At 33.0% G+C, this 23,297-nt stretch overlaps 3 protein-coding genes across 4 annotated transcripts; all 3 read right to left on the bottom strand.

Moving 5' to 3' along the window:
• Positions 1 to 810: 810 nt before the first annotated feature.
• On the bottom strand, positions 811 to 3,509 carry LOC142605437 (putative cyclin-A3-1). Its single transcript, XM_075776874.1, has 8 exons — positions 2,978 to 3,509; positions 2,383 to 2,615; positions 2,197 to 2,272; positions 2,003 to 2,079; positions 1,856 to 1,889; positions 1,612 to 1,761; positions 1,396 to 1,530; positions 811 to 1,251 (listed from the first exon to the last, which is right to left on the bottom strand). The coding sequence occupies exons 1-8, from the start codon at positions 3,305 to 3,307 to the stop codon at positions 1,180 to 1,182; spliced, it is 1,107 nt and encodes a 368-aa protein (XP_075632989.1). The 5' UTR covers positions 3,308 to 3,509; the 3' UTR covers positions 811 to 1,179.
• Positions 3,510 to 6,129: 2,620 nt separating this feature from the next.
• LOC142622085 (putative cyclin-A3-1) lies at positions 6,130 to 10,621 on the bottom strand. The gene is made up of 8 exons (XM_075795518.1): positions 9,857 to 10,621; positions 9,377 to 9,609; positions 8,668 to 8,773; positions 8,483 to 8,559; positions 8,316 to 8,349; positions 8,077 to 8,226; positions 6,676 to 6,810; positions 6,130 to 6,575 (listed from the first exon to the last, which is right to left on the bottom strand). The coding sequence occupies exons 1-8, from the start codon at positions 10,160 to 10,162 to the stop codon at positions 6,507 to 6,509; spliced, it is 1,110 nt and encodes a 369-aa protein (XP_075651633.1). The 5' UTR covers positions 10,163 to 10,621; the 3' UTR covers positions 6,130 to 6,506.
• Positions 10,622 to 18,024: 7,403 nt separating this feature from the next.
• On the bottom strand, positions 18,025 to 21,509 carry LOC142622084 (putative cyclin-A3-1). Of its 2 annotated transcripts, none has more exons than XM_075795517.1 (9): positions 21,071 to 21,509; positions 20,594 to 20,826; positions 19,939 to 20,014; positions 19,755 to 19,831; positions 19,596 to 19,626; positions 19,357 to 19,506; positions 19,142 to 19,276; positions 18,696 to 19,041; positions 18,025 to 18,530 (listed from the first exon to the last, which is right to left on the bottom strand). In XM_075795517.1, exons 1-8 carry the CDS (start codon positions 21,380 to 21,382, stop codon positions 18,970 to 18,972), a joined length of 1,086 nt encoding a protein of 361 aa, XP_075651632.1. In that variant the 5' UTR covers positions 21,383 to 21,509; the 3' UTR covers positions 18,025 to 18,530; positions 18,696 to 18,969. The 2 variants fall into 2 exon arrangements, with proteins under 2 accessions (XP_075651632.1, XP_075651631.1); XM_075795516.1 differs by having other exon boundaries at positions 19,596 to 19,629; positions 21,071 to 21,507.
• Between the last annotated feature and the right edge of the window lie 1,788 nt (positions 21,510 to 23,297).

Here is a 23,297-nt window from a genome sequence, read left to right as displayed (position 1 = left end):
TGAGCCATAAAAATGGTAAATATTCAAAAGTCTTATTCAGTCCATTCTATCCTCTTCAGTCCAATATGGTCCTATTCGGTCCTATTTAGTCCATTATGTCGACTAAAGTTATATTTAGTCCAATTCGGCCCATCATTCTTATTCAATCCAATTCGATCTAATTCGCTCTACACTAGTCTTATTTAGTCCGTTTCGGTCTAATTCGGTCCATTCAATCCACATTGGTCCTATTTTGTCTACTTCGATCCTATTCAGTCTATTCTATCCACTTTCCTATTTGGGCCATTCGGTTTATTTGCCCTATTTAGTCTACATTACTTCTATTCGGTTCAATTTGTCCACTTCAGTCCAATTTAGTCAACTTTCATCTTATTCGATCCAATTTGGTCATGTTCAGTCCATTCAATCCTATTCCTTCTTATTCTCTATAATTATTGAAGCTTTTATTAGAAAACAATAATCAAACAATTGCAATAAATAAAAGAAATAACTAATTTTATAATAAATTCAATTACGATTAGATTGCAATCAAATCATTATTGCCTTATTGGATTGCCAAACTCAAATAAAGCTAGTGCAACAATTGTAAAAAAGTAAATAATTAAGAGTATAGAAAACACTCTGAAATTTTGCTTAGATATCGGTAATAATGAACATTAAATTCAATGCACATATAGTATCAAACTGATAAATCTGATAAATATATATTAAAGAGATTGGAGGTACTGCAGTCACTGATAACTATAGAGATTGGCTGTTCATAATTCAAACAAAATATGATCATTGTATTGTGTACAGGAAGATCACATATGCATCCAATGCTTTCTCAATAAGATATTGATTCAAAAACGTAGGAAACATCATTTGTCAAAATGATCAACGCTAGTAAATTTACAATCTGCCCCAAAAAGAGAAGGAAAACCAACAAGTGTTGTAGGAGTAGGACTGTGTTACCAATGAATTCTTACACCAAATGGAAATCACCAAGAATAAGACCACTACAGTACACAAAAGTGATATCACTGCAGTTCTTAACCATTCACTTCCCAGAACCTTCTGTCAATCATGACTAGCCTAGGCAACAAAAATCCAATCATTTTCAGTTACAAGTTAGAACACTCATTTCTTTCTCACTGTCCAGGTCTTCTCAACCAGCCATGTCCTAAGTGACAATGTCTGTCATTCTCTGACATCTTCAAAATAAGAAGCTGGTATTTCTGGAGGTGAAGGCATGGTTGCCACACATTTGAACTGTTAGGAGAAAAACAATGACTTTAATCAGATTTTACAGTTTCTGTACCGTTAGTATACAAGTCAAACTCATTATAGCATCTTCTATTTTTCCCCCTTTTGGGGGTGACCAATTATAACTTATAAGTACATTACAACACATACCTTGTGCTGCTTGTATTTCCCTCTTACAGCTTGAAAAGTGCCACCTCTTCTACTCAGATACAAGTCATGTATAATAAGAACACATTCCTTTAAATCAGCTGGCTTATATCCAGAGTACATTTGCAGGGCTGAACACTGCAAAATACATTTACTTAATAAGTACCATCCATACAATAAATTTAACACCATAAATGAGCCCCTGACATCAACTCTTACCCAAGGATGCATCTTTGGCCGGATCATAAATCTTGCCACAAACATAACAGATGCAGCAACCATAGAAGGCAAAAATTTTACACAATGGTAATCTAACAAACTTAGCTCCGCAAGGTAGTAACCAAGGAACTCCAACTGAAGATTAGGAGTCTGCAGAAGACACAAGAATATAATTAGTCAACAACATAAATTACCATTTTTGCTCATCAGTTTAAAAGACTGATACAGAGAGGATTCAGCTTACTTTGTAACTCTCTTGAGCAACTTTATTGAATCGTCTGCAAACCAAAATGGAAAAAAGGAACAACAATCAGTCCAATGTCCTGTGCTTTTCTGTAGATCATCAATGATAAAGAAAAAAAAAAATACAGCAAGTTGATAATATCCTTGCCTTAGAAATGTCTTTATTGTAGGATTGCCCACTTCAAAACTCAGTGACTTAAGTATGTCAGCCTCCATTTTCACCACCTTTACAATCACCACAAAACTAATCTCAACAAAGAGCACCACAATAACCTATGCCTCATTTGGTCAAAGATGCAAAAACATAAAACCATTAGGAAAAAAAAAAAAAAAACAATGTACCTCTTCCTTAGTATAAGTATTATCTGTTATGTAACAGAACTCTTCCACATGCGGAGGACTAATCTCTTCATACTTTCTACATGTCACAACAAATAACCATGCTTTAGTAAGTGGGAAAAACCCATCATTTTTTAACAATCTCATATCTCAAATCACAAGAGTAGCAACAATTTCAAGGGAGCTTACGAGGCAACAAGCATCGCTGAAACACCCAGTAGCTGAAGCTTATGCCTATGGAGGGAATTCAAAGACAGGTATCTATCAACATAAGAAATGGTGAGGTACAAGGTATCTGAAACCAGCTTGTACTCTTCTGCAACCTCAACCAACCAATCCACTAGTATACCCCTCATATTAGAATTGACATCCTTCTGAACCCTCTCAATGTAATCAGGCATAGGTCTTCTTTTTGGATCCACCTGAACAATTAATTAACCATCACAACATTTAGCCCCCATTTATTAAAATCCCAAACCCACCAAAACCTCAATCAACATAACCAATTTGAATAACTTATTACCAAATTAGATTGCCCAATATCTATACAATAACAACCAAACCTTAGTATCAAAAATCCTTAATAGATAATGGCATTTCAATCTCAAAATTGTAAAATGTTCTCCAAGCGGAGACTAATAGACTTGTATATAACACAGATTGCAAACATTTGTTTCTCTTAAAATCGACGAATACCCAATTGATAAAAGAACCAAATGAGTACAAAACAACATGGCCCAACTGAAAAAACCAATCGAAAAAGCAATGGGGGGACCTTCTTTACCTCCATGTTGTGAAGGTAGTCATAAATCTCAGAAACATAAGGCCCGCACATCTGGGGATCATCGGACTTGTCCTCATTGTCTTTCTCCTTTGTCTCCTCGAGCTTTGCAGTGGTCGTCAATGCCTTCTTGACCCCCTTACCCTTGGTTTTACTCTTGGGCTGTTTCTGTGGCGGCGGCTCTTCAGAACCACCAGCACTTACGACGACGTTTGACGAGTTTGTAATCTCGCCCAACACCACTCTCTTCTTGGCAGGCCTTTCCTCTTCAGCCATGGCGGCCCTCTTCTTCGCCAAGCGCGTCATGCGCACGTTCTTCCCTTGCTCCGCCATGGCAGTGATGATTATTTACAGTAGCCTTCACAAACCCACTTAGCCTTCTGGGTTTTGAGAGAGAGAGAGAGAGAGAGAGAGAGGACAGAGAGGGATTTGGAGAGTGAGAGGAGAGGAGGGTTTTGTAGTTTGGAGAGAGAGAGAGAGAGAGAGTGAAAGCGCCATTTGAGTTTATTTCAAAAGAAAAGAGTTGGCGCTTCTCTCTCTGTGTGTCTCTGTGTCAGTGTGTGTTTTTCTTTTGTCGGTTTGAGTTTTTTGTGTTAATTTTTTTTAAGAGGGTTTTGGGTTTTGGATTTCGTTTGGGTGGGCTTTGATATTTTTTCATTTTGGACAAGTTTTGGTGTTTTAAATTTTGAAATTTTGAGGGGCTGTTTGCTCATTGCTCTGAGCTGATTTTTTTTAAGATTTAAGTTTTACTTTGTGTTTGTGGTTAGGCGGGTCATTTTTCCGCCAATGTGGTTCAGGTATTGACATTTATTTGGAAATTGAAAAACTTTATTATATAATATATCCATGGACTACACAGTCTACACGTGCTAGTGGTACTTATGGTAATTGAAAAAAAAAATTTTAATAAAAAAAAGGGTTATTCACTGTTTTACTTTTATCCTCATTGGCTCTTTTTTTTTTTTTTTTTGAAAACAAACACACATACATGAGGAAAGGGGAATGAGATAAATCCTCATTGCCTGTTTGATTTGAGTTTATTTCATACTAATCAAACAGAATGGTCAAACTCTTACTCAAAAATCAAAATATAATCTCCAAAAAATAAATAATAAAGATAAAAATTCTTAGAAAGTGTTTGGTACATCATCTCAAACAACAATTTTCAGTTTTTAAACAACATTACACGTTTTTCCACACACACTTTTTCACTCATATGTATTTTCACATATGTTTTTAAATAACAATTTCAGTTTTTAAGTACATATATCAAACACCCCCTTAGTCATTACTATATTTTTTGTTCAACTTATTTTCAAAACAAAATACATCAATAGAATAAGTTATTTTTATACCAAACTAACAGTTTTTAAAATCAATCACCAATTTATACATATTAGTGGAAAATATGGAGGAAACCCAAAGGAACCAGTCTATTTCTACTGCATTCAAATCTTTTTCTCTTTCTCCCCCCCCCCCCCCACTTTTGGACTGCCAAAAGATTTTTGTTACATTAATATATATCATTAGAAATGGGGAATTTGAATATCGAAAGTTAGATGCTTTCATTAAAAATACTTGGAGGTGTCAACCAATTGAGTTTACACTGTTAATATATACTCTCCAAATTTACATAAGTTACAATTCAATTGCCAACAGTTTTATGGTTCATTTCAAATCTCATTCTCACTAATTGTAAGGAAAGAGAAAGAGGAGGATGTTAAAATAAAATAGAAAACCCTTGAGGCTTGACTTATCTTTTATGACAAACTAAGTCTTGATTTTTTTTTTAAAATTTTGTCATATTAGATTAAATTTTTTATAACATGACAATCTAAATACTCTATCTATATCTTTCTCAAAAAAAAAATAAAAATAAAAACCATCTATATCTATTGAAAAACACTAATGAAGCAACCTCTCTAGTGGTAGTAAAATTGTGAAGGTTATCTATTACATTCAAATGACACCATTTTGTTGTGGGTGGTTGTCTTCTTCTCCACATTAAGAGAAAGAGACTCTGCAATTGGGAAAGACTTAGACTACGTAACACAAATAAATGAATAAAGGACAAAACCTGTAAAAAGATAAAAGTTTTAAACATTTTTAAAAAGAGTGAAATGATATTTAAGATAATGAATTTGAAGCATTGAACATCAAACATAGGGATTTCACTAGTGGTTTTTGACATATATAAACTGTTTAAATTGTAATGATTTTTAAAGTCAATGGATTAAAACGATAAAATTAAAAAATCTAAGTTCTATTTGTCACAATTCACAGGTGACAAATTTTGAGTACTTCTTTTTAATAAAAAAAAATCTCAAAAATATATGACGACATACAAGTTTTCTACATGCTGTAGAAAGGTCCACCAACAATCACCACCATAAATTCTCAACTCTTTTAATGATAGGGACATTTTTGTTTACTGCTAACATTTTTTTGTTAAATTAAAATATGTAAAATTGGTGCACATGTAAATATGAGGTTAGTATGTTTAGTATACTTAAAATTATATTTAATGGAATTCTTTTATTCCAAAAAAATTAATACCTTCTAAAAAAAATTTAATAAAGAAAAAAGAGAATAACATCAACCTGTTTCACAGCATAAAACATATGATGGGCATGCGTGACCAATATAAATTGATTGACCATCAATAGCATTTCCTTCTATTATCTGCATGATAAAAGTTTATGGTAATTTACTTGGGCAATAATTTTGCGCTTTAATTTTCCATCATGGTGTGTCGCCTGTCCCCTGTAATTATTACATATCAAAATACTAGTAATGCAATATATTATTCCACCATGATAACCATTCATGTGCATGATGAAAAATAATTTAAGGTTGATGAATGATAGTGTTATAGTTTAATATTAACTATAACCATAAATAAAATCACCCTGTGGGAATTGGTTTAGTAATTTTCCAACCTCACTTGATTCGTGTGGGATAGGATAGGAACTACACATTCTACACACACCCCTAAAGTATTTATTATTGGGAAAATATCATTTCACATCATAATACATTTATTACTTCACACATTTGTCTACAATTTAGATGAGAATGTCCACATTTTAACACATAAAAGTAAATGTGAAATAACCGCATCAAAAAAGCAATGTGAAAGAATAAAGCCCTTACTATTTAGGTTGTAAATGAGCAAATAAGTGCTTAGGAGAAAACTTATTTATACTTGTTTATTTATGCAACAATCCAAGTTTTAAGCTTGATTATCAAATCAATTAAACTCTACATAAAAGTGTATTCACGAATTAGTTTGTGAACTTATGAAGTTTGACTTTTAGCAGAAATTTGTACATCCTAAAACCTCCTGCCACAGCAATCATCCAAAAGAACTTTGCCAACCTTCACAGCACATAATGTAGTTTGCAGAACCTCCCATCAATCAACATTAGCCAGTGCAACTGAAAGCAAATCTTCTACTGAATGAAATATCCGTTTCCATCCCACATTCAACTTTTCTACTTGGTCATCCATAAATAACCTAAATACCAATCTGTCATTCTTTTGGATCTTCAAAGTAAGAAGCAGGTATTTCTGGAGAAGGCATACTTGCCACGTATTTGAACTGTTTCCAAGAAAATAATGTTTATGAAATTAGATTACTACACTTTCAATTATGTGAAAATTTACATCAACTTCAGTTATAAATGTTAAACCATAAATACCTTATGCTGCTTGTATTTCTCTCTTATGACTTGTAAAGGGCCTCCTCTTCTACTAACATACAAGTCATGTATGATAAGAACACAATCCTTTAAATCAGCTGGTTTGTATCCAGAATATTGTTGCAGTGTTGCGCACTGTGAAAAGCATACAACTTGTAAGTGCTTTCAGATCAAAACTTCATACTATTAGCAGGTACCAGTAAGGGACATATTTTTATGTAATTATCATATCTTTTGACAAAACGTATTTAACTTGTATTTGAATAAATCTAAGTTCAAGATTATCATTACAAGTGATTACACTAAAAACATGAAGATTACTCAAGAACTGCTCAAGAAAAATACAATTTGCAAGCCTCAATACCTCCTCGACAGAAGCTTGATCTGTCGAAGCTTGATCTGTCGAAGCTTGATTTGTCAAGATTCATTAAAACTCGACACATGTCTCGATCTATTGAAGCTGACAAGATTATAATTATAGCCAATAATGTTTTTATTCTAAAAGGTTATTTTTTTATGGGTTTGTATAGGATTTGAAGAACTCAAGGTTTGTGGATTTGTATAATCCTTATTTGACTAAGAAAGCCCAAGGTTAGTGTAAACCTATTTGAAATATGAGATTAAGCTCCTATTTAAAAAATGTGGAAAATGAAAAAATTAACCCTAAAGAGCTTCATAAAGTTTTCTTTTTGAACCTTGCCTTTTCCTACAGAAGAAAGAGTTCTTGCTACGTTTCTTGTACGTCTTTGAGTCCTGTAACAAAGCAAAGTCTATTGCACCAACATTGAAGATCTTATTAGTGTTTTTATGTGAAACTGCTGCAAATCAACTACAACAATCAAAGGGTTGCTGTGGAATTAATCACGTACTAAGATCCGTGCATCATTAGTTAGTCACGTACTTGAAGCCGTATATTAAAAAGGAGAGATTGCTGCTATATTACAAATCCAATTAGGTATTAGAGTAAGAGTTCAACTGTAGGTCGGAATAAGATACTGAGATTCCTTTACTTGTAACCACTTATTTTGATAATAGTGGATAACTCAGTGGGGTTTTGCTTCAGTAGTTTTTCCTATTCGTAAACAAATCACATGTGTCAAATTTATTTTCCGTTGCATTAACTTAGTTGTAACCACTTGTTTTGATAATAGTGGATTCTTGGAAGTGGTGACCTTAAATTCACTCGGTAAAGTTTTGCTTCAGTAGTTTTTCCTATTCGTAAACAAATCACATGTGTCAAATTTATTTTCCGTTGCATTAACTTAGTTGGTGATTTGTTTATGCTACCACGCTTATTGCATGTAATTAAATCAAATTAATTAACTTGGCTAATTAATTGATTAATTTACCAAATGGGTCAATACATTTTTGGCCTATCAGTCTCAAAAGTCAAGCTCTTACCCAAGGACGTATCATTGGTTGAATGATAAATCTTGCAAGAAAGATAACTGATGCAGCCACCAAGGAAGGTAAGAATTTCAGAGAGTTAGAGTCTAATAAACTTAACTCCCCAAGATAATAGCCAAGGAACTCTAACTGCAAATTGGGACTCTGTAGAAGGCACAAGACAATGAGTCAATAACAAAAATGTTTCAAAATCAGGAACATTTACAAGAGGGCCAAGAAGACATTTAGCTTACTTTGTTGTTCTTTTGAGCAACGCTAGTGAATCTTCTGCAAACCAAAACGGGGAAAAAAAAATAACTATAATCAGTTGAATGTATCATTTAAGTTTTTAACTGTAACACTGGTTCATTTATGGATAATTAGTGATGAAAAATACACAGCATCTTGACAGTTTCCTTACCTTAAAAATGTCTTTACTGTAGGATTGCCCATTTCAAACTTTAGTGACTTGAGTATATCAGCCTCCATCTTCACCACCTTTACAATCACAATGAAACCAATATTAATGAAAGCTCAACAATAAAACTTAGACCCACATGGAAAAGAAAAATGAAAATTAAGTAAAAAAAGAAAAAAGACAATCACCTCCTCCTTAGGATATGTATTCCCCAAAATGTAACAACAATCACCCACATCTAAAGCAGTAATTTCTTCATACTTCCTTTTGTTTAATGATATTTCTTCATACTTCCTACTCATCACAATAGGAAAACCAATAATTGTGAGTACAAAGAAAACCCATATTTATAAAACTATTTTATGATTAGTAATTTTTAACCAAGTAGATTGTACCATCCCTTAGGATTAAACCATAATATTAAAATTATTATCAATTTTACTATAAAATATTTACAAACCAACGTAAACAAGATTATGGTTGATGGCACATAAACAATACAACAAATAAATTTCAAAGAATTATTTTTATTTATAAAGGGAATAAGAGACTCAAAAACTAATAACCTATGCTTCACTTCACAAGACATGATCCCAATTAATTATACAATACCTTGGAATTAAAACTCACCTAAAAAAATAAAAAACTAAAAGTACTATCAATTTCACAACACAATATCTACAAATTGATATGATTAATATTATAATTAATGACACAAACTATGTAATAAAAAAATAGCTTTTTTTTTTATTTGTTTAAAAGTTAACACATCAAATTATAACGTTAAGCAAATAAAATTTATAATACCACTATCATTGCGCATATACCCATTTTTATAAAACAACAATTGCTTATCTTAAGCCCAAAACAAAAGGTTTGAAAGACTTGGAGACTTACGAGGCAATGAGCATTGAAGAAACACCCAACAATTGAAGTTTCTGCTTATGGACAACGTTCAAAGAAAGGAATCTATCAATATATGAAACAGCGAGATACAAAGTGTCTGGAAGAAGCTTATACTCCTCTGCAACCTCAACCAACCAATCCACCAAAACCCCTCTCATGTTAGCAGTAACTTCCTTATGAACCTTCTCAAGGTAATTCGGCAATGGCCTTCTCTTTGATTCCATCTATAAAAATAATAATAATAATAAAATTAAAATTAAATAAATAAAAAACCATCTTCAAAATTAGCCCCAAATTCAAACCCCCACCCGTGAATTCAAAATGACTAAAAATTGTATTTTTAGCTCTATCTATATAATAATAATAAAAATCCCATCTTCAAAATTAGCCCCAAATTCAAATACCCACTAATCCAAAATGGCTAAAACAAAATCCCAAACAATTTATGAACAAAAAAGATTGTGTCTTTACCTCCATTTTGTGAAGATAGTCATCAATGTCGGAGGCATAAGCTCCACAAAGTTGGGGATCATCATAACTGGCATCGGTTTCCACCTTTGTGGGACTACCCTTTGTTGTGCTTATTAACGTTGTCGTTATTGCCTTTTTTGCCTTTGGCTTTGTTACAGGCTTGGTATTCACCGGAACAACAACGTTTGACAAGTTCGGAAGCTCCCCCAACACCACGCGCTTCTTGTTAGGTGAGCCTGAAGCTGCAGACAAGGCTCTCTTTTCGGCTGCTCGAGTGATGCGCACACAGCTCTCTTCCTCTGCCATTTGGGAAGCCTTGGAAGCTCTCTTTTGCTCTTAGGTGCTTAGACAGAGAGAGAGAGAGAGAGAGAGAGAGAGAGTGTGTGTGTGTGTGTGGGCGCGCAGAGAGAGTTGAGGTGAGTTGTGAGAGAGAAGAGAAGGGTTTTGTTAATGAGAATGTCAGTTGAAGGTTTGTAAGAAAATGAGAAGGTTACCTGAAATAGTCATGAAGCACAAAAAAATGCAGGTGATCAGTTAAGTAAGATGGCAAAAAATAATCTAGCAAATCAGACACTAGCGCCAACCCTTTTCTTTTGAGATAAACTCAAATGGCTCTCTCTCTATCTCTCTCTCTCTCTTTCTCTCTCTCTCTCTACAAAGCTCAAACTACAAACTACAAACTACAAAACCCTACTCTCCTCTCACCCTCCAAATCCCTCTCTGTACTCTTTCTCTCTCTCTCAAAACCAGAAGGCTAAGAGCACCGGCAATAATGCTGCTAAAAAGTTAAAAGGTTATTTTTAGTGCTATTACACACAAAAAAAAAAAAAAAAAAGGGTAAAACCATATATGGTTGCAATAATGGAGTTAAAAGGTCAAAAAAAAAAGGTAAAAAGTTAGAAGGTTGCAATAAATGAGTTAAAAGGTAAAAAAAAATTACCTTCATGGCTACAGTACAAAATTATATATAGTTGTGCACGATAACTGAGAACTAAAAAAAATTAATTTTTTATTCTATATCTAATTTAAAATAATATTTGTTTATTTATTTTTTTATTTTCTTTTATTATCTAAAAAATGCTCTCAAAAGGCAAAACCTTCTCTCTCAAACTCTCACTTCTCTGTCTCACCTTCTCTCGAACTCACTCTCTCAAACTCTCACCGTTGCCAGCCCGACTCGATCCTCAACGTCACCAACCCACCGAAGCTTGACATCACCGACCCACTAGCTGACCCACTTCGTCAAACTCCCAAGCCAACCTAAGCTCCAAGTTGCTGATCCACACCTCCGACCCATCTCATAAAGTCATTGGCACCAATAGCTAGTATAACTTATAAAGTCGTTGGCAGTGGTTGGGCTGGTGGTTTGTTGATCGAATTGTGGTGGTGGGTTGCCGATTGGTTTGTAATTTTAGGTTGTTGGGTTTTTTCTTGATGGGTTTGGTAACAGTGGTGGGGGTTTGGGTTGTGATCATGATGGTTGGACTATGAGTTTGGTGGGTCTTAGCGAGTCGATCTTGCGATAATGGGTTGTGATCATGGTGGCTAGGCAGTGAGTATCTGGTAGTGATCATGGTTTGTTGGGTAGTGCATATTTAGAGGTGGCTATGGCTGGGTTATGATGTGGGGGTTTAGGTGGCAATGAGTTTGCTGAGTTAAGAAGAAAGAGTGAAAGTTTGATCACTTTGTTGGTTGATCTTGATTTAGAGAAAGAGACAGAGAGGAAGAGAGAATAAAAAATAATAAAGAACAAATAAAGAAGTGATATTTAATTGAAGTGGTAAATTTCCTCCAAAAAAAAATGAAGTGGTAAAAAAATATGTTCTCTATATTATATGTTTTCTTATAAATTTGCTCCATATCATAGTTAATATTGTTCCAAAATTACTTCCAGACAATTGAGACGATTGTTTTAATCAAAGATAAATTTGTATATATATAATTTGGTTTTTAAAAAAATAATATTGTTATACTAGACGATAGGCTATCATGACGATTGATAAATTTTTTTTAGTCAAAACATAAATTTGTATATATATAATTTGGGGTTAAAAAAAAAATTATTGTTACACTAGATGATTATTTGCTATCATGATGATTGAGAAATGGTTTTAGTAAAAAAAAATGTATAAGTATAATTTGGAGTTAAAAAAATTACTTATTAATACTAGACGATTATTTACTATTATGTGGTGGCGGCGGCGATGGAAGAGTTGGTAGCGGCGGTGGTGGTTGCAACGGTAGCAGTAGCGGTTGCGGTGTTGTGATTGTTGATTATTGTAATAGATATATTATCTTATTGCAATAGATATATTATTTTCTTGTGATATTTATATTATTTTATTGTATTGAAAGCTAAAATATATCAATTGCTGTTAGATGTTTCATAAAATGAGTAGGTAAAATAAATAAAGTAACTTTTGTGATACTAAGTAGGTTTGTGAAAGCTACTGTGTATAATCACTGCCATGGCAGCGCAAGGGAAGAGCGTGCGAATGACGCGCTTGGCAAAGAAGAGGACCACCATCCATGGCTGAAGAGGAAAGGCCTGCCAAGAAGAGAGTGGTGTTGGGCGAGATTACAAACTCGTCAAACGTCGTCGTAAATGCTGGTGGTTCTGAAGAGCCGCCACAGAAACAGCCCAAGAGTAAAAACCAAGGCTAAGGGGGTCAAGAAGGCATTGACGACCACTACAGAGCTTGAAGAGACAAAGGAGAAAGACAATGAGGATAAGTCCGATGATCCCCAGATGTGCGGGCCTTATGTTTCTGAGATTTATGACTACCTTCACAACATGGAGGTAAAGAAGGTCCCCCATTGCCTTTTCGATTGGTTTTTTCAGTTGGGCCATGTTGTTCGGTACTTATTTGGGTCTTTTTATCAATTGGGTGTTCATCAATTTTAAGAGAAACAAACGTTTGCAATCTGTGTTATATATAGGTCTATTAGTCTCCGCTCAGAGAACATTTTAGAATTTTGAGATTGAAATGCCATTATCTATGAAGGATTTTTGTGAGTCACCATGATTAATCTATTATGGATTGATAGCTGATACTAAAATTTTGATACTAAAGTTTGGTTGTTATTGTATAGGTATTGGGCAATCTAATTTGGTAATAAGTTACTCAAATTGGTTATGTTGATTGGGGTTTTGGTGGGTTTGGGATTTTAATAAATGGGAGCTAAATTTGATCTTATAGTTAGAACTTTTTAACAGGGGGGGAATAGACCAAATAAACCAAAATGCTACATTAATATGATTCAATAGGAGCATAGTAATAATAAAAAATTCGTTTCAGCTTTTAAATATTTATTTAAAATATATATATATATATATATATATATATATATATATATATATATATATATATAGTTCTTTCATTGAAATAAAGTCCTTTCAAACGATAGTATACCAATTGATATGATGTTTTGTTAGATCGCCACTAAATCCTAAAAGTAGTACAAACAACTATTTATAAATGAAGTCAAATAAAGCTCTAAATCAAGACCAAGTGATGCAAATTTTAGTTAGATCAATGCTAAAACTAAAATAAAAGAAAAGAAAAGGTATAATCAAACACATAAAATGGTTAACTTGTAATTTTGATGGTACTATATATATATATATATATATATATATATATAAATAAAGATGAATCCCAAAAATGTTTTCCAAGCAGGGAAAGAAAAAAAAAATGCAAACAATTCTACACCTATTTCACAACTATTTTATATAGCAGATTGTGATCGGTTATTTGTTATTTTTACATAAATTCATAACTTTTTTTTCAACCACTCACGGTTAGGAGAAATTATTAGGTCATCATGGTAGACAAGTAATGTGGTCTATCATTCTACTAAAAGACTCCCACCTATTTAAAATTATTGAGTGAGAAATTTTTTTTAAAATATAAATTGATTACTGACTTAGCAATTTTAAACAAGTGGAAGTTTTTTAGTGGAATTGTAGATAAGTGATGTGGTCCACCACGAGAGCCATATAATTTCTCTAGGATTAGTTACATTGGATAATTGTAAAAATGATTAAATAAGTGTAAAATTTGTTGTAATATTAGAAATTTTCAAATACAAAAGGTGAAATAGATTTTTATTTTTATTTTTATCTATTTGTTTGGAGAAGCAAAAGGTGAAATAGATGGTGCCTATTTAATATATATGGTGCCATTTTCCAATGCAACATGTGTCAGCTTTGCTAGCTTATTTTTTACAAACTTATTTTACTATTTAACTTATTTTTGCTATTATTTATAAGTTTTACTGCACTTTTTGGTACTATTTATAAGTCTCGTTATACTATTTCAGCTAACTTTTACTTTTATCTATGATACTTTCAATAAAAAAATTTCAGTTTCAGGAAAATAGGCGGATTCCAAACAAATCTAAAATGCTTAATTTTGTTTTGGCGCCTCTCTCTCTCTCTCTCTCTCTCTCTCTCTCTCTCTCTCTCTCTCTCTCTCTCTCTCTCTCTCTCTCTCTCTCTCTCTCTCTCTCTCTCTCTCTCAGTGTGTGTGTGTGTGTTTTTCTTTTCTCGGTTTGAGTTTTTTGTGTTAATTTTTTTTAAGAGGGTGTTTTGGATTTCATTTGGGTGGGCTTTGTTTTTTTCATTCTGGATAAGTTTTGGTGTTTTAAAATTTGAGGGGCTGATTGCTCATTGCTGAGCTGATTTTTTTTTTTTTTTTTTTTAAGATTTAAGTTTTACTTTGTGTTGTATCAACAAAAAAAAGAAAAAGGTTTTACCTTGTTTTTGTGGTTAGGCGGGTCATTTTTCCGCCAATGTGGTTCAGGTTGACATTTATTTAGAAATTGAAAAACTTTATTATTATATATCTATGGACTACACGTGTTAGTGGTACTTATGGTAATTGAAAAACTTTTTTTTTTTTTTTTTAATAAAAAAAAGGGTTATTTACTGTTTTACTTTTATCCTCATTTTATTTCATACTAAAACAGAATGGCCAAACTCTTACAAAATCAAGATATATTCTACAACCACCGCATACTCTTAGTGCGATGGTCACTCCATAAGTATAAGTGCTTGTGGAGTGTGGAGGGCAAATACTGGGGTTCAAGTCTCCAGGAGGGAGCTTCATACACATATACACTTAAATTAAGCTAGAGTAGAATTCTATATTGTATAAAAAATATATAATAAAAATAAAAACTCTTAGTCATTACTATATTTTTTGTTCAACTTATTTTCAAAACAGAACTTATTAATGGAATACATCAATAGATTAAGTTATTTTTATACCAAACTAACACTTTTTAATATCAATCACCAATTTACACATATTAGTGGAAAATATGGAGCAAACCCAAAGGAACCAATCTATTTCTACCAAGTTCAAATCTTTTTCTCTTCTCCCCCTTCCCCCCCTTTTGGACTGCCAAAAGATTTTGTTACCTTAATATATATAATTAGAAATGGGGAATTTGAATATTGAAATTTAGATATTTTAATTAAAATACTAAGAGGTGTCAATTAATTGAGTTTACACTGTTAATATATACCCCCAAACTTATATAATTGCCAAAAGTTTTATGGTTCATTTCAAATCTCATTCTCACTAATTGTAAGGAAAGAAAAAGAGGATGATAATAAAAATAAAAAATAAAACCCTTGGGGCTTGACTTATCTCTTATGACAAACTAAGGGGTTGTTTGGTACATCATTTTAAACGTATGTTTTCAGTTTTTAAACAACATTACACGTATTTTTACATATTTTTTCACCCACACGTATTTCCCAAAAAACTGAAAACTGTTATTTAAACACAAATATTAAACGGGCCCTAAGTCTTGATTTTTTAAGTTTGTCATATTACCTTAAATTTTTTATAACATGACAATCTAAATACCCCATCTATATCTATTAAAAACTACTAATGAAGCAACCTATCTAGTGATAGTAAAATTGTGAAGGTTATCTATTACATTCAAATGACACCATTTTGTTGTGGATGATTGTCTTCTTCTCCAAACTAGAGAAAGAGACTCTGGAATTGGGAAAGACTACATAACACAAATAAAAAAGGACAAAACCGGTAAAAAGAGAAAAGTTTTAAACATGTTTAAAAAGAGTGAAATGATGTTTAAGATAACGAATTTGAAGCATTGAACACCAAACATAGGGTATTCACACACACACACATATATATATATATATACAAAGTGTTTAAATTGCAATGATTTATAAAGTATATGGATTAAAATAATAAAATTTTTAAAAAAATCTAGGTTTTATTTGTCACAACTCACAAGTGACAAATTTTGAGTACTTTTTTTTAATAAAAAAAATTCCCAAAAACATATGATGGGATACAAGTTTTTTGCATGCAATAGAAATGTTCACCAACGATCACCACCATAAATTATCAACAATAGGGATATTTTTGTTTACCGCTAACATTTTTTTGTTAAATGAAAAATGTAAAATTGGTGCACATGTAAAAATGAGGTTAGTCTGTTTAGTATTCTTAAAATTATATTTAATGGAATTCATTTATTCCAAATATTTCAATACCTTCTCAAAATAAATAAATAATAATAATAAAGAACATAGAAAATAACATCAGCTTGTTTCACAGCATAAAACATATGGTGGGCATGCGTGACTAATATAATTATTATTTTTTAGAGAGTTTCAACTTATGGCGACCGCTCTCGATGATAGCTCTTTATCATTAGACCAAGACACCAATCAGTTTTTGGTGTAGGCGGAGATTGAACCCTAAATCTCTTATACAACCATTAGAGACTTTACCAGTTGAGCTAACTGGATCCCACCATGACTAATATAAATTGATTGACCATCAATAGCATTTCCTTCTATTATCTACATGATAAAAGTTTATGGTAATTTACTTATGCAATAATTTTGTGCTTTAATTTTCCATCATGGTGCGTCGCCTGTCCCCTATAATTATTACATATCAAAATACTAGTAATGCAATATAATTATTCTACCATGATTATTATTCATGTGCATAATAATTTAAGGTTGATGAATGTTAGTGTTATAGTTTAATATTAACTATAACCATAAATAAAATTAAATTAAAAAATCACCCTGCGGGGATTGGCTTAGTAATTTTCCAACCTCACTTGATATGTGTGGGATAGGATAGGAACTACACACACCCCTAAAGTATTTATTATTGGAAAAATATCCATTCACATTAGAATACATTTACTACTTCACACATATGTCTCAATTTATACGAGAATGTTCACATTTTAACACATAAAAGTATATGCGAAATAACCACATCAAAAAAGCAATGTGAAAGAATAAAGCTTTTACTATTTAGGTTGTAAATGAGTAAAGAAGTGCTTAGGAAAAAACTTATTTATACTTGTTTACTTATGAAACAATCAAGTTCAATCCTAGTTTTAAGCTTGATTATCAAATCAATTAAACTCTACGTAAAAGTGTATTCATGAATTATAATTTGTGAACTTATGAAGTTTGACTTTAAGTATATATATAGAGTATAATTTTAGCTGCAAGCCAGTTTGGAGCTATCACATCTAATCCCCGAAAAGCAATTGAAAAAGTTATATCCACTTTTTCATAATTTTATTCTTTTGGTTATATAACTAATTTAGCAACTCCATTTTGTTTTCTTTCCTAAATTCAAAAATATCGAACAAGTGAGAAGCAAGTAGTCCATAAGATTTTTAGAAGTAAAATTTGGTCATCTAATTTCCCATGCCAATGTTGCTTTTATTACAAAATCCGGTTAGTAGCGCTAGTTACCTCTTATGGTCTTATGAACTATTCATATTTTCTTTGCACATGAGCATATATATACACAACAGGTTCATACGGCCAAAGACACGAAAGGCTCTCTCTTTTGCTTCACGCAAAATCTTGATTGTGTTTTCCCACGTAGACAAATGGAATGTGATGGAAGACTGTAAAATAGGCCATCATGACCCTACTGGAGATCAACATATTGGATTGATTGACGAGATCAACATATTGGATTGATTGACAGGCAAATTCACAATTGTTAGATTAACCTGGCTGATATTAATGGAGTACTAGAACCAAATCCATTGTTGAGAGATGGATATATTTCCCATAAGATCCAATAAATATGACATCACATAGAGATAATGCTGCTAGTCTACTACTAAGACAATGGAGAAAATAATGTCAATTTATAAATCTTGTTCTACAATTAGTCAATTACACCCCATGGAAGAAGGTTAAAAAGAATCAATGTCTGTCAAATATCGGAAAATTTATTCTATGCTCTTTCTGCAATTGATTGCAGGATCCAAAAATTTTGAATCAGTGCCCAAGTTTGAAGTTTACTCATCAACAGTCACACTGACTATCTGCCCAACTAGATATTTACACAACCAACCATCATCCTTAACTGATGGAAACATACAGAAATCACGTTTCTAGGGATGTCTTTGTGCTCATGATTAATAATTGGCTTCCTCAATCAGAGTTTTGGTAGGTGAAGGGAACATTTTCCAGTTTGAGGTGGCAACTCTAATGCACCAACAAGGCAATCACACTAACATTCTGGGTTTACTGGCTGGCCATTTTGGAGCAGACTGTAAAAAACCATAGTAGCTCTAGTAACATTGCTCCATAGCATACTACTCCTCTAGCTTCCTTTAATCTCAAAGTACTCTGCATCACAAAATCACATTCCGTTAATAAAATTCAAAGAAATAGCTAAATTGCCATGGACTCATAGAAGCAGATCATGGACAAGTTCAATTAATCAATGTTGAACAAATGCAAACCAGTTACAACTTACAACAAGCCAAAAGTAAGACTACTTGTAGTACTAACCTAGAGGTGCATAACCATTTACAAGTGGAACTGATGGTAAGTTATTTGCCCCTCTTCACCAGAAATTTGTCCATCCTAAAACCTCCTGCCACAGCAATCATCCAAAAGAATTTTGCCAACCTTCACAGCACATAATGTAGTTTGCAGAACCTCCCATCAATCAACATTAGCCAGTGCAACTGAAAGCAAATCTTCTACTGAATGAAATATCCATTTCCATCCCACATTCAACTTTTCTACTTGGTTATCCATAAATAACCTAAATACCAATCTGTCATTCTTTTAGATCTTCAAAGTAAGAAGCAGGTATTTCTGGAGGTGAAGGCATACTTGCCACATATTTGAACTGTTTCCAAGAAAATAATGTTTATGAAATTAGATTACTACTCTTTCAATTATGTGAGAATTCACATCAACTTCAGTTATTAATGTTTAACCATAAATACCTTATGCTGCTTGTATTTCTCTCTTATGGCTTGTAAAGAGCCTCCTTTTTTACTGACATACAAGTCATGTATGATAAGAACGCAATCCTTTAAATCAGCTGGTTTGTATCCAGAATATTGTTGAAGTGTTGCGCACTGTGAAAAGCATACAACTTGTAAGTGCTTTCAAATAAAAAAGTCGTACTATTAGCAGGTCTCAAAAGTCAAGCTCTTACCCAAGGATGTATCATTGGTTGAATGATAAATTTTGCAAGAAAGATAACTGATGCAGCCACCAAGGAAGGTAAGAATTTCACACAGTTATAGTCTAACAAACTTAACTCCCCAAGATAATAGCCAAGGAACTCTAACTGCAAATTGGGACTCTGTAGAAGGCACAAGACAATGAGTCAATAACAAAAACGTTTCAAAATCAGGAACATTTACAAGAGGGCCAAGAAGACATTTAGCTTACTTTGTTGTTCTTTTGAGCAACGCTAGTGAATCTTCTGCAAACCAAAACGGGGAAAAAAATAACTATAATCAGTTGAATGTATCATTTAAGTTTTTAACTGTAACACTGGTTCATTTATGGATAACTGTAACACTGGGTTATTCTTGACAGTGTCCATACCTTAAAAATGTCTTTACTGTTGGATTGCCCATTTCAAACTTTAGTGACTTAAGTATATCAGCCTCCATCTTCACTACCTTTACAATCACAATGAAACCAATATTAATGAAACCACAAAAATAAAACTTAGATCCACATAGGAAAGAAAAATGAAAACTAAGTATTAAAAAAAAAAGACAATCACCTCTTCCTTAGGATATGTATTATCCGTAATGTAACAAAAATCACCCACATCTGGAGCAGTAATTTCTTCATACTTCCTACTCATCACAATAGAAAAACTAATAATTGTGAGAACAAAGAAAACCCATATTTACAAAACTATTTTATGATTAGTAATTTTTAACCAAGTAGATTGTACCACCCCTTAGGATTAAACCATAATATTAAAATCATTATCAATTTTAGTATAAAATATTTACAAACCAACATTAACAAGATTATGGTTGATGGCACATAAACAATACAATTATTTTTATTTATAAAGGGAATAAGAGACTCAAACTAATAACCTATGCTTCACTTCACAAGACATGATCCCAATTGATTGTACAATCCCTTGGAATTAAAACCCATCTAAAAAAAAAACTAAAATTACTATCAATTTCACTATACAATGTCTACAAATTGATATAATCAATATTCTAATTAATGACACAAACTATGTAATAAAAAAAATAACTTTTTTGCTATTTGTTTAAAAGTTAACACATCAATTTATAAACATTAAACAAGTAAAATTTATAATATCACTAGCATTGCTCATAAATACTTTTTTATAAACAACAATTGCTTATCTAAAGCCCAAAACAAATAGTTTTAAAGATTTGGAGGCTTACGAGGCAATGAGCATTGACGAAACACCCAACAATTGAAGCTTCTGCTTATGGACAACGTTCAAAGATAGGAATCTATCAATATATGAAATAGCGAGATACAAAGTGTCTGGAAGAAGCTTGTACTCCTCTGCAACCTCAACCAACCAATCCACCAAAACCCCTCTCATGTTAGCAGTAACTTCCTTCTGAACCTTCTCAAGGTAATTCGACAATGGCCTTCTCTTTGATTCCATCTATTAAATAAAAAACCCATCTTCAAAATTAGCCCCAAATCCAAACCCCCACATCAAAAAAACTCAAATCTCAAACACCCATTAGTTTAAAATGGCTAAAAATTACATCTTTAGCTCTACCTATATAATAATTATAAAAAAAATTCCATCTTCAAAATTAGCCCCAAATTCAAATACCGATTAATCCAAAATGGCTAAAACAAAATCCAAAACAATTTATGTACAAAAAAGATTGTGTCTTTACCTCCATTTTGTGAAGATAGTCATCAATGTCGGCTGCATAAGCTCCACAAAGTTGGGGATCATCACAACTGTCATCGATTTCCACCTTTGTGGGACTACCCTTTGTTGTGCTTGTTAACGTTGTCGTAAGTGCCTTCTTTGCCTTTGGCTTTGTCTTCGTTACAGGCTTGTTGTTCACCGGACCAACAACGTTCGACAAGTTCGGCAGCTCCCCCAACACCACGCGCCTCTTGTTAGGTGAGCCTGAAGCTGCAGACAAGGCTCTCTTTTTCGCTGCGCGAGTGATGCGCACACAGTTCTCTTGCTCTGCCATTTGAGAAACCTTGGAAGCTCTCTTTTGCTCTTAGGTGCTCAGAGAAAGAGAGTGAGTGTGTGTGTGCAGAGCGAGTTGGGGTGAGTTTGTGAGAGAGAAGAGAAGGGTTTTGTAATGAGAAAGAAAATGAGAATGAGCGCCATTGTTTGTTTTTCAAAAACGCGCTTTTGGGATAGAGGCGTGTGTGGGAAAAAAAATTTTATTTTTGTTTTGAGTTTTGAAAGTTTGTGTTTTTTTTTTAACTATCTGTGGTTGGTTCAAAATTTTGTGTGGGAATTTTGGAATTTGAGCAAAATGACAAAACGTTAAAGGCAAACTTTTTATGTTCCCGGGTTTCTGTAATGTAATTTTGTGTCTCGGCGGGCTTTTGATTATTTTTACAATGTTTTTAATTGAACCGCTCCCTATGGTTTTAATGACCATTGACCAATGCTGTCCAAGTACAATTGTGCATAGTGCATTTCTATTATATTGTTGCACTGGAAAATGTCACCATAAATAGGCACCATCTATTTCACCTTTTGCTTCCCCAAACAAATAAATAAAAATCTATTTCACCTATTGTATTTGAAATTTTTTAATATTACAACCAATTTTAAACTTATTTAATCATTTTTACAATTATCTAATGTAACTAATCGTGAGTTGTCGAAAAAAGTTATAAATTTATGTAAAAATAACAAATATCTAATTACAATTTGTTATATAAAATAGTTGTAAAATGAGTGTAGAGTTGTTTGCATTTTTGTTTTCTTTACCCACTTGAAAAACAATTTTGGGATTCATATTTTTTTATGTATGGTACTATGAAAATTACAAGTTAACCATTTTATGTGTTTGATTATACCATTTATTTGGTTTTAGCATTGATCTAACCAAAATTTGCATCACTTGGTCTTGATGTGCCTTCAGAGTTTTATTTGACCTTGTTTATAAGTGGTTGTTTGTACTATTTTCAGGATTTAGTGGCAATCTAACAAAACGTCATATCAATTGCTATACTATTGTTTGAATTTGTTTATAAAGGGTTATGGGTTTGTATTTACCTCACTGAAAGAACTTTATCTATATTTTATATAAATTTAAAAGTTAAAACGAATTATTTATTATTACTACGTTCTTATTGAATCTCATTAACATAGCATTTTGGTTTATTCAGTTTGTGGGGGCTCGAGGATCGAGGATGAGATTTGAGAGCCAACATGTGCGGGGGCCCAGGGATCGAGGTTGAAGCTCAAGGGTTGCAACAAGGTGACAAGGCCGAGGGCCATGGGCCCAAGGAGGATGGCTACTCGGGAAGGTGTAGAAATAAGTCCAAGTGCACTTTACAACCTGCCAAGTGAGAGCCAAAAACTACAGGGGGGATGTTGCTGGTTTAGGGTAGCCTGTGGGCTTCGCATTGATTGCCCTGCATCTAGCTACCTGGCCACATTAAATAGTGGAGAACAGTTTTATCAACTACATTGATGAGGAAGTGATCTGAACAGTGCAGATCATAGCTAGATAGTTTCTTTTCACTACCTTCTACAAACTGTGGGAATGGACAAATGTCAAAAGAGGAAACTGGTTAGGTGGGAAATGGATGGTTGAGATGTATGGAAGAAAGGTGTATATATAGGGGAAAGGGAGATTGCATTAGGGGGACGATAGAAAAAGGAGGAGAAAAAGAAAAGAGAAGAAAAAGAGAGAAAAATTGGAGTGAATAGGATTGAGGAAATTGTAAGCCTTGACCTCCTCGGGAAGGCTTGTATTAAGGGATTGGTTTATCTAATATACAGATTTTGCCCTGTTCTTGGTGGGCCGTGGGCTTTTAGGATTTTTTCTTGCCCTTACACGGTCCATTTCTCTCTTTCTTTCTCTCTCTTAGAAAGTTCAAAGCATAAGATCAAAATTGTAAAACTAAAATTTCATGCTC

Source organism: Castanea sativa, chromosome 1 (assembly GCF_040712315.1).
Source record: "Castanea sativa cultivar Marrone di Chiusa Pesio chromosome 1, ASM4071231v1".
NCBI classification, from domain to species: domain Eukaryota; kingdom Viridiplantae; phylum Streptophyta; class Magnoliopsida; order Fagales; family Fagaceae; genus Castanea; species Castanea sativa.
The sequence above is the reverse complement of the archived record's forward strand: the minus strand, read 5'-3'. Positions and strand labels throughout refer to the sequence as shown.

What these genes read in the sequence shown, in the direction of transcription:
- LOC142605437 (XM_075776874.1), bottom strand. Translation starts at nt 3,307, where the DNA reads ATGGCGGAGCAAGGGAAGAACGTGCGCATGACGCGCTTGGCGAAGAAG. An exon ending in ACTACCTTCACAACATGGAG is followed by an intron (nt 2,616 to 2,977) that starts GTAAAGAAGGTC and finishes TTAATTGTTCAG; the next exon opens with GTGGATCCAAAAAGAAGACC. An exon ending in TCAGCGATGCTTGTTGCCTC is followed by an intron (nt 2,273 to 2,382) that starts GTAAGCTCCCTT and finishes TGTGACATGTAG; the next exon opens with AAAGTATGAAGAGATTAGTC.
- LOC142622084 (XM_075795516.1), bottom strand. Translation starts at nt 21,382, where the DNA reads ATGGCAGAGCAAGAGAACTGTGTGCGCATCACTCGCGCAGCGAAAAAG. An exon ending in ACTATCTTCACAAAATGGAG is followed by an intron (nt 20,827 to 21,070) that starts GTAAAGACACAA and finishes TTTATTTAATAG; the next exon opens with ATGGAATCAAAGAGAAGGCC. An exon ending in TCGTCAATGCTCATTGCCTC is followed by an intron (nt 20,015 to 20,593) that starts GTAAGCCTCCAA and finishes TGTGATGAGTAG; the next exon opens with GAAGTATGAAGAAATTACTG.
- LOC142622085 (XM_075795518.1), bottom strand. Translation starts at nt 10,162, where the DNA reads ATGGCAGAGGAAGAGAGCTGTGTGCGCATCACTCGAGCAGCCGAAAAG. An exon ending in ATACATATCCTAAGGAGGAG is followed by an intron (nt 8,560 to 8,667) that starts GTGATTGTCTTT and finishes GTGATTGTAAAG; the next exon opens with GTGGTGAAGATGGAGGCTGA. An exon ending in ACAGTAAAGACATTTTTAAG is followed by an intron (nt 8,350 to 8,482) that starts GTAAGGAAACTG and finishes TTTGGTTTGCAG; the next exon opens with AAGATTCACTAGCGTTGCTC.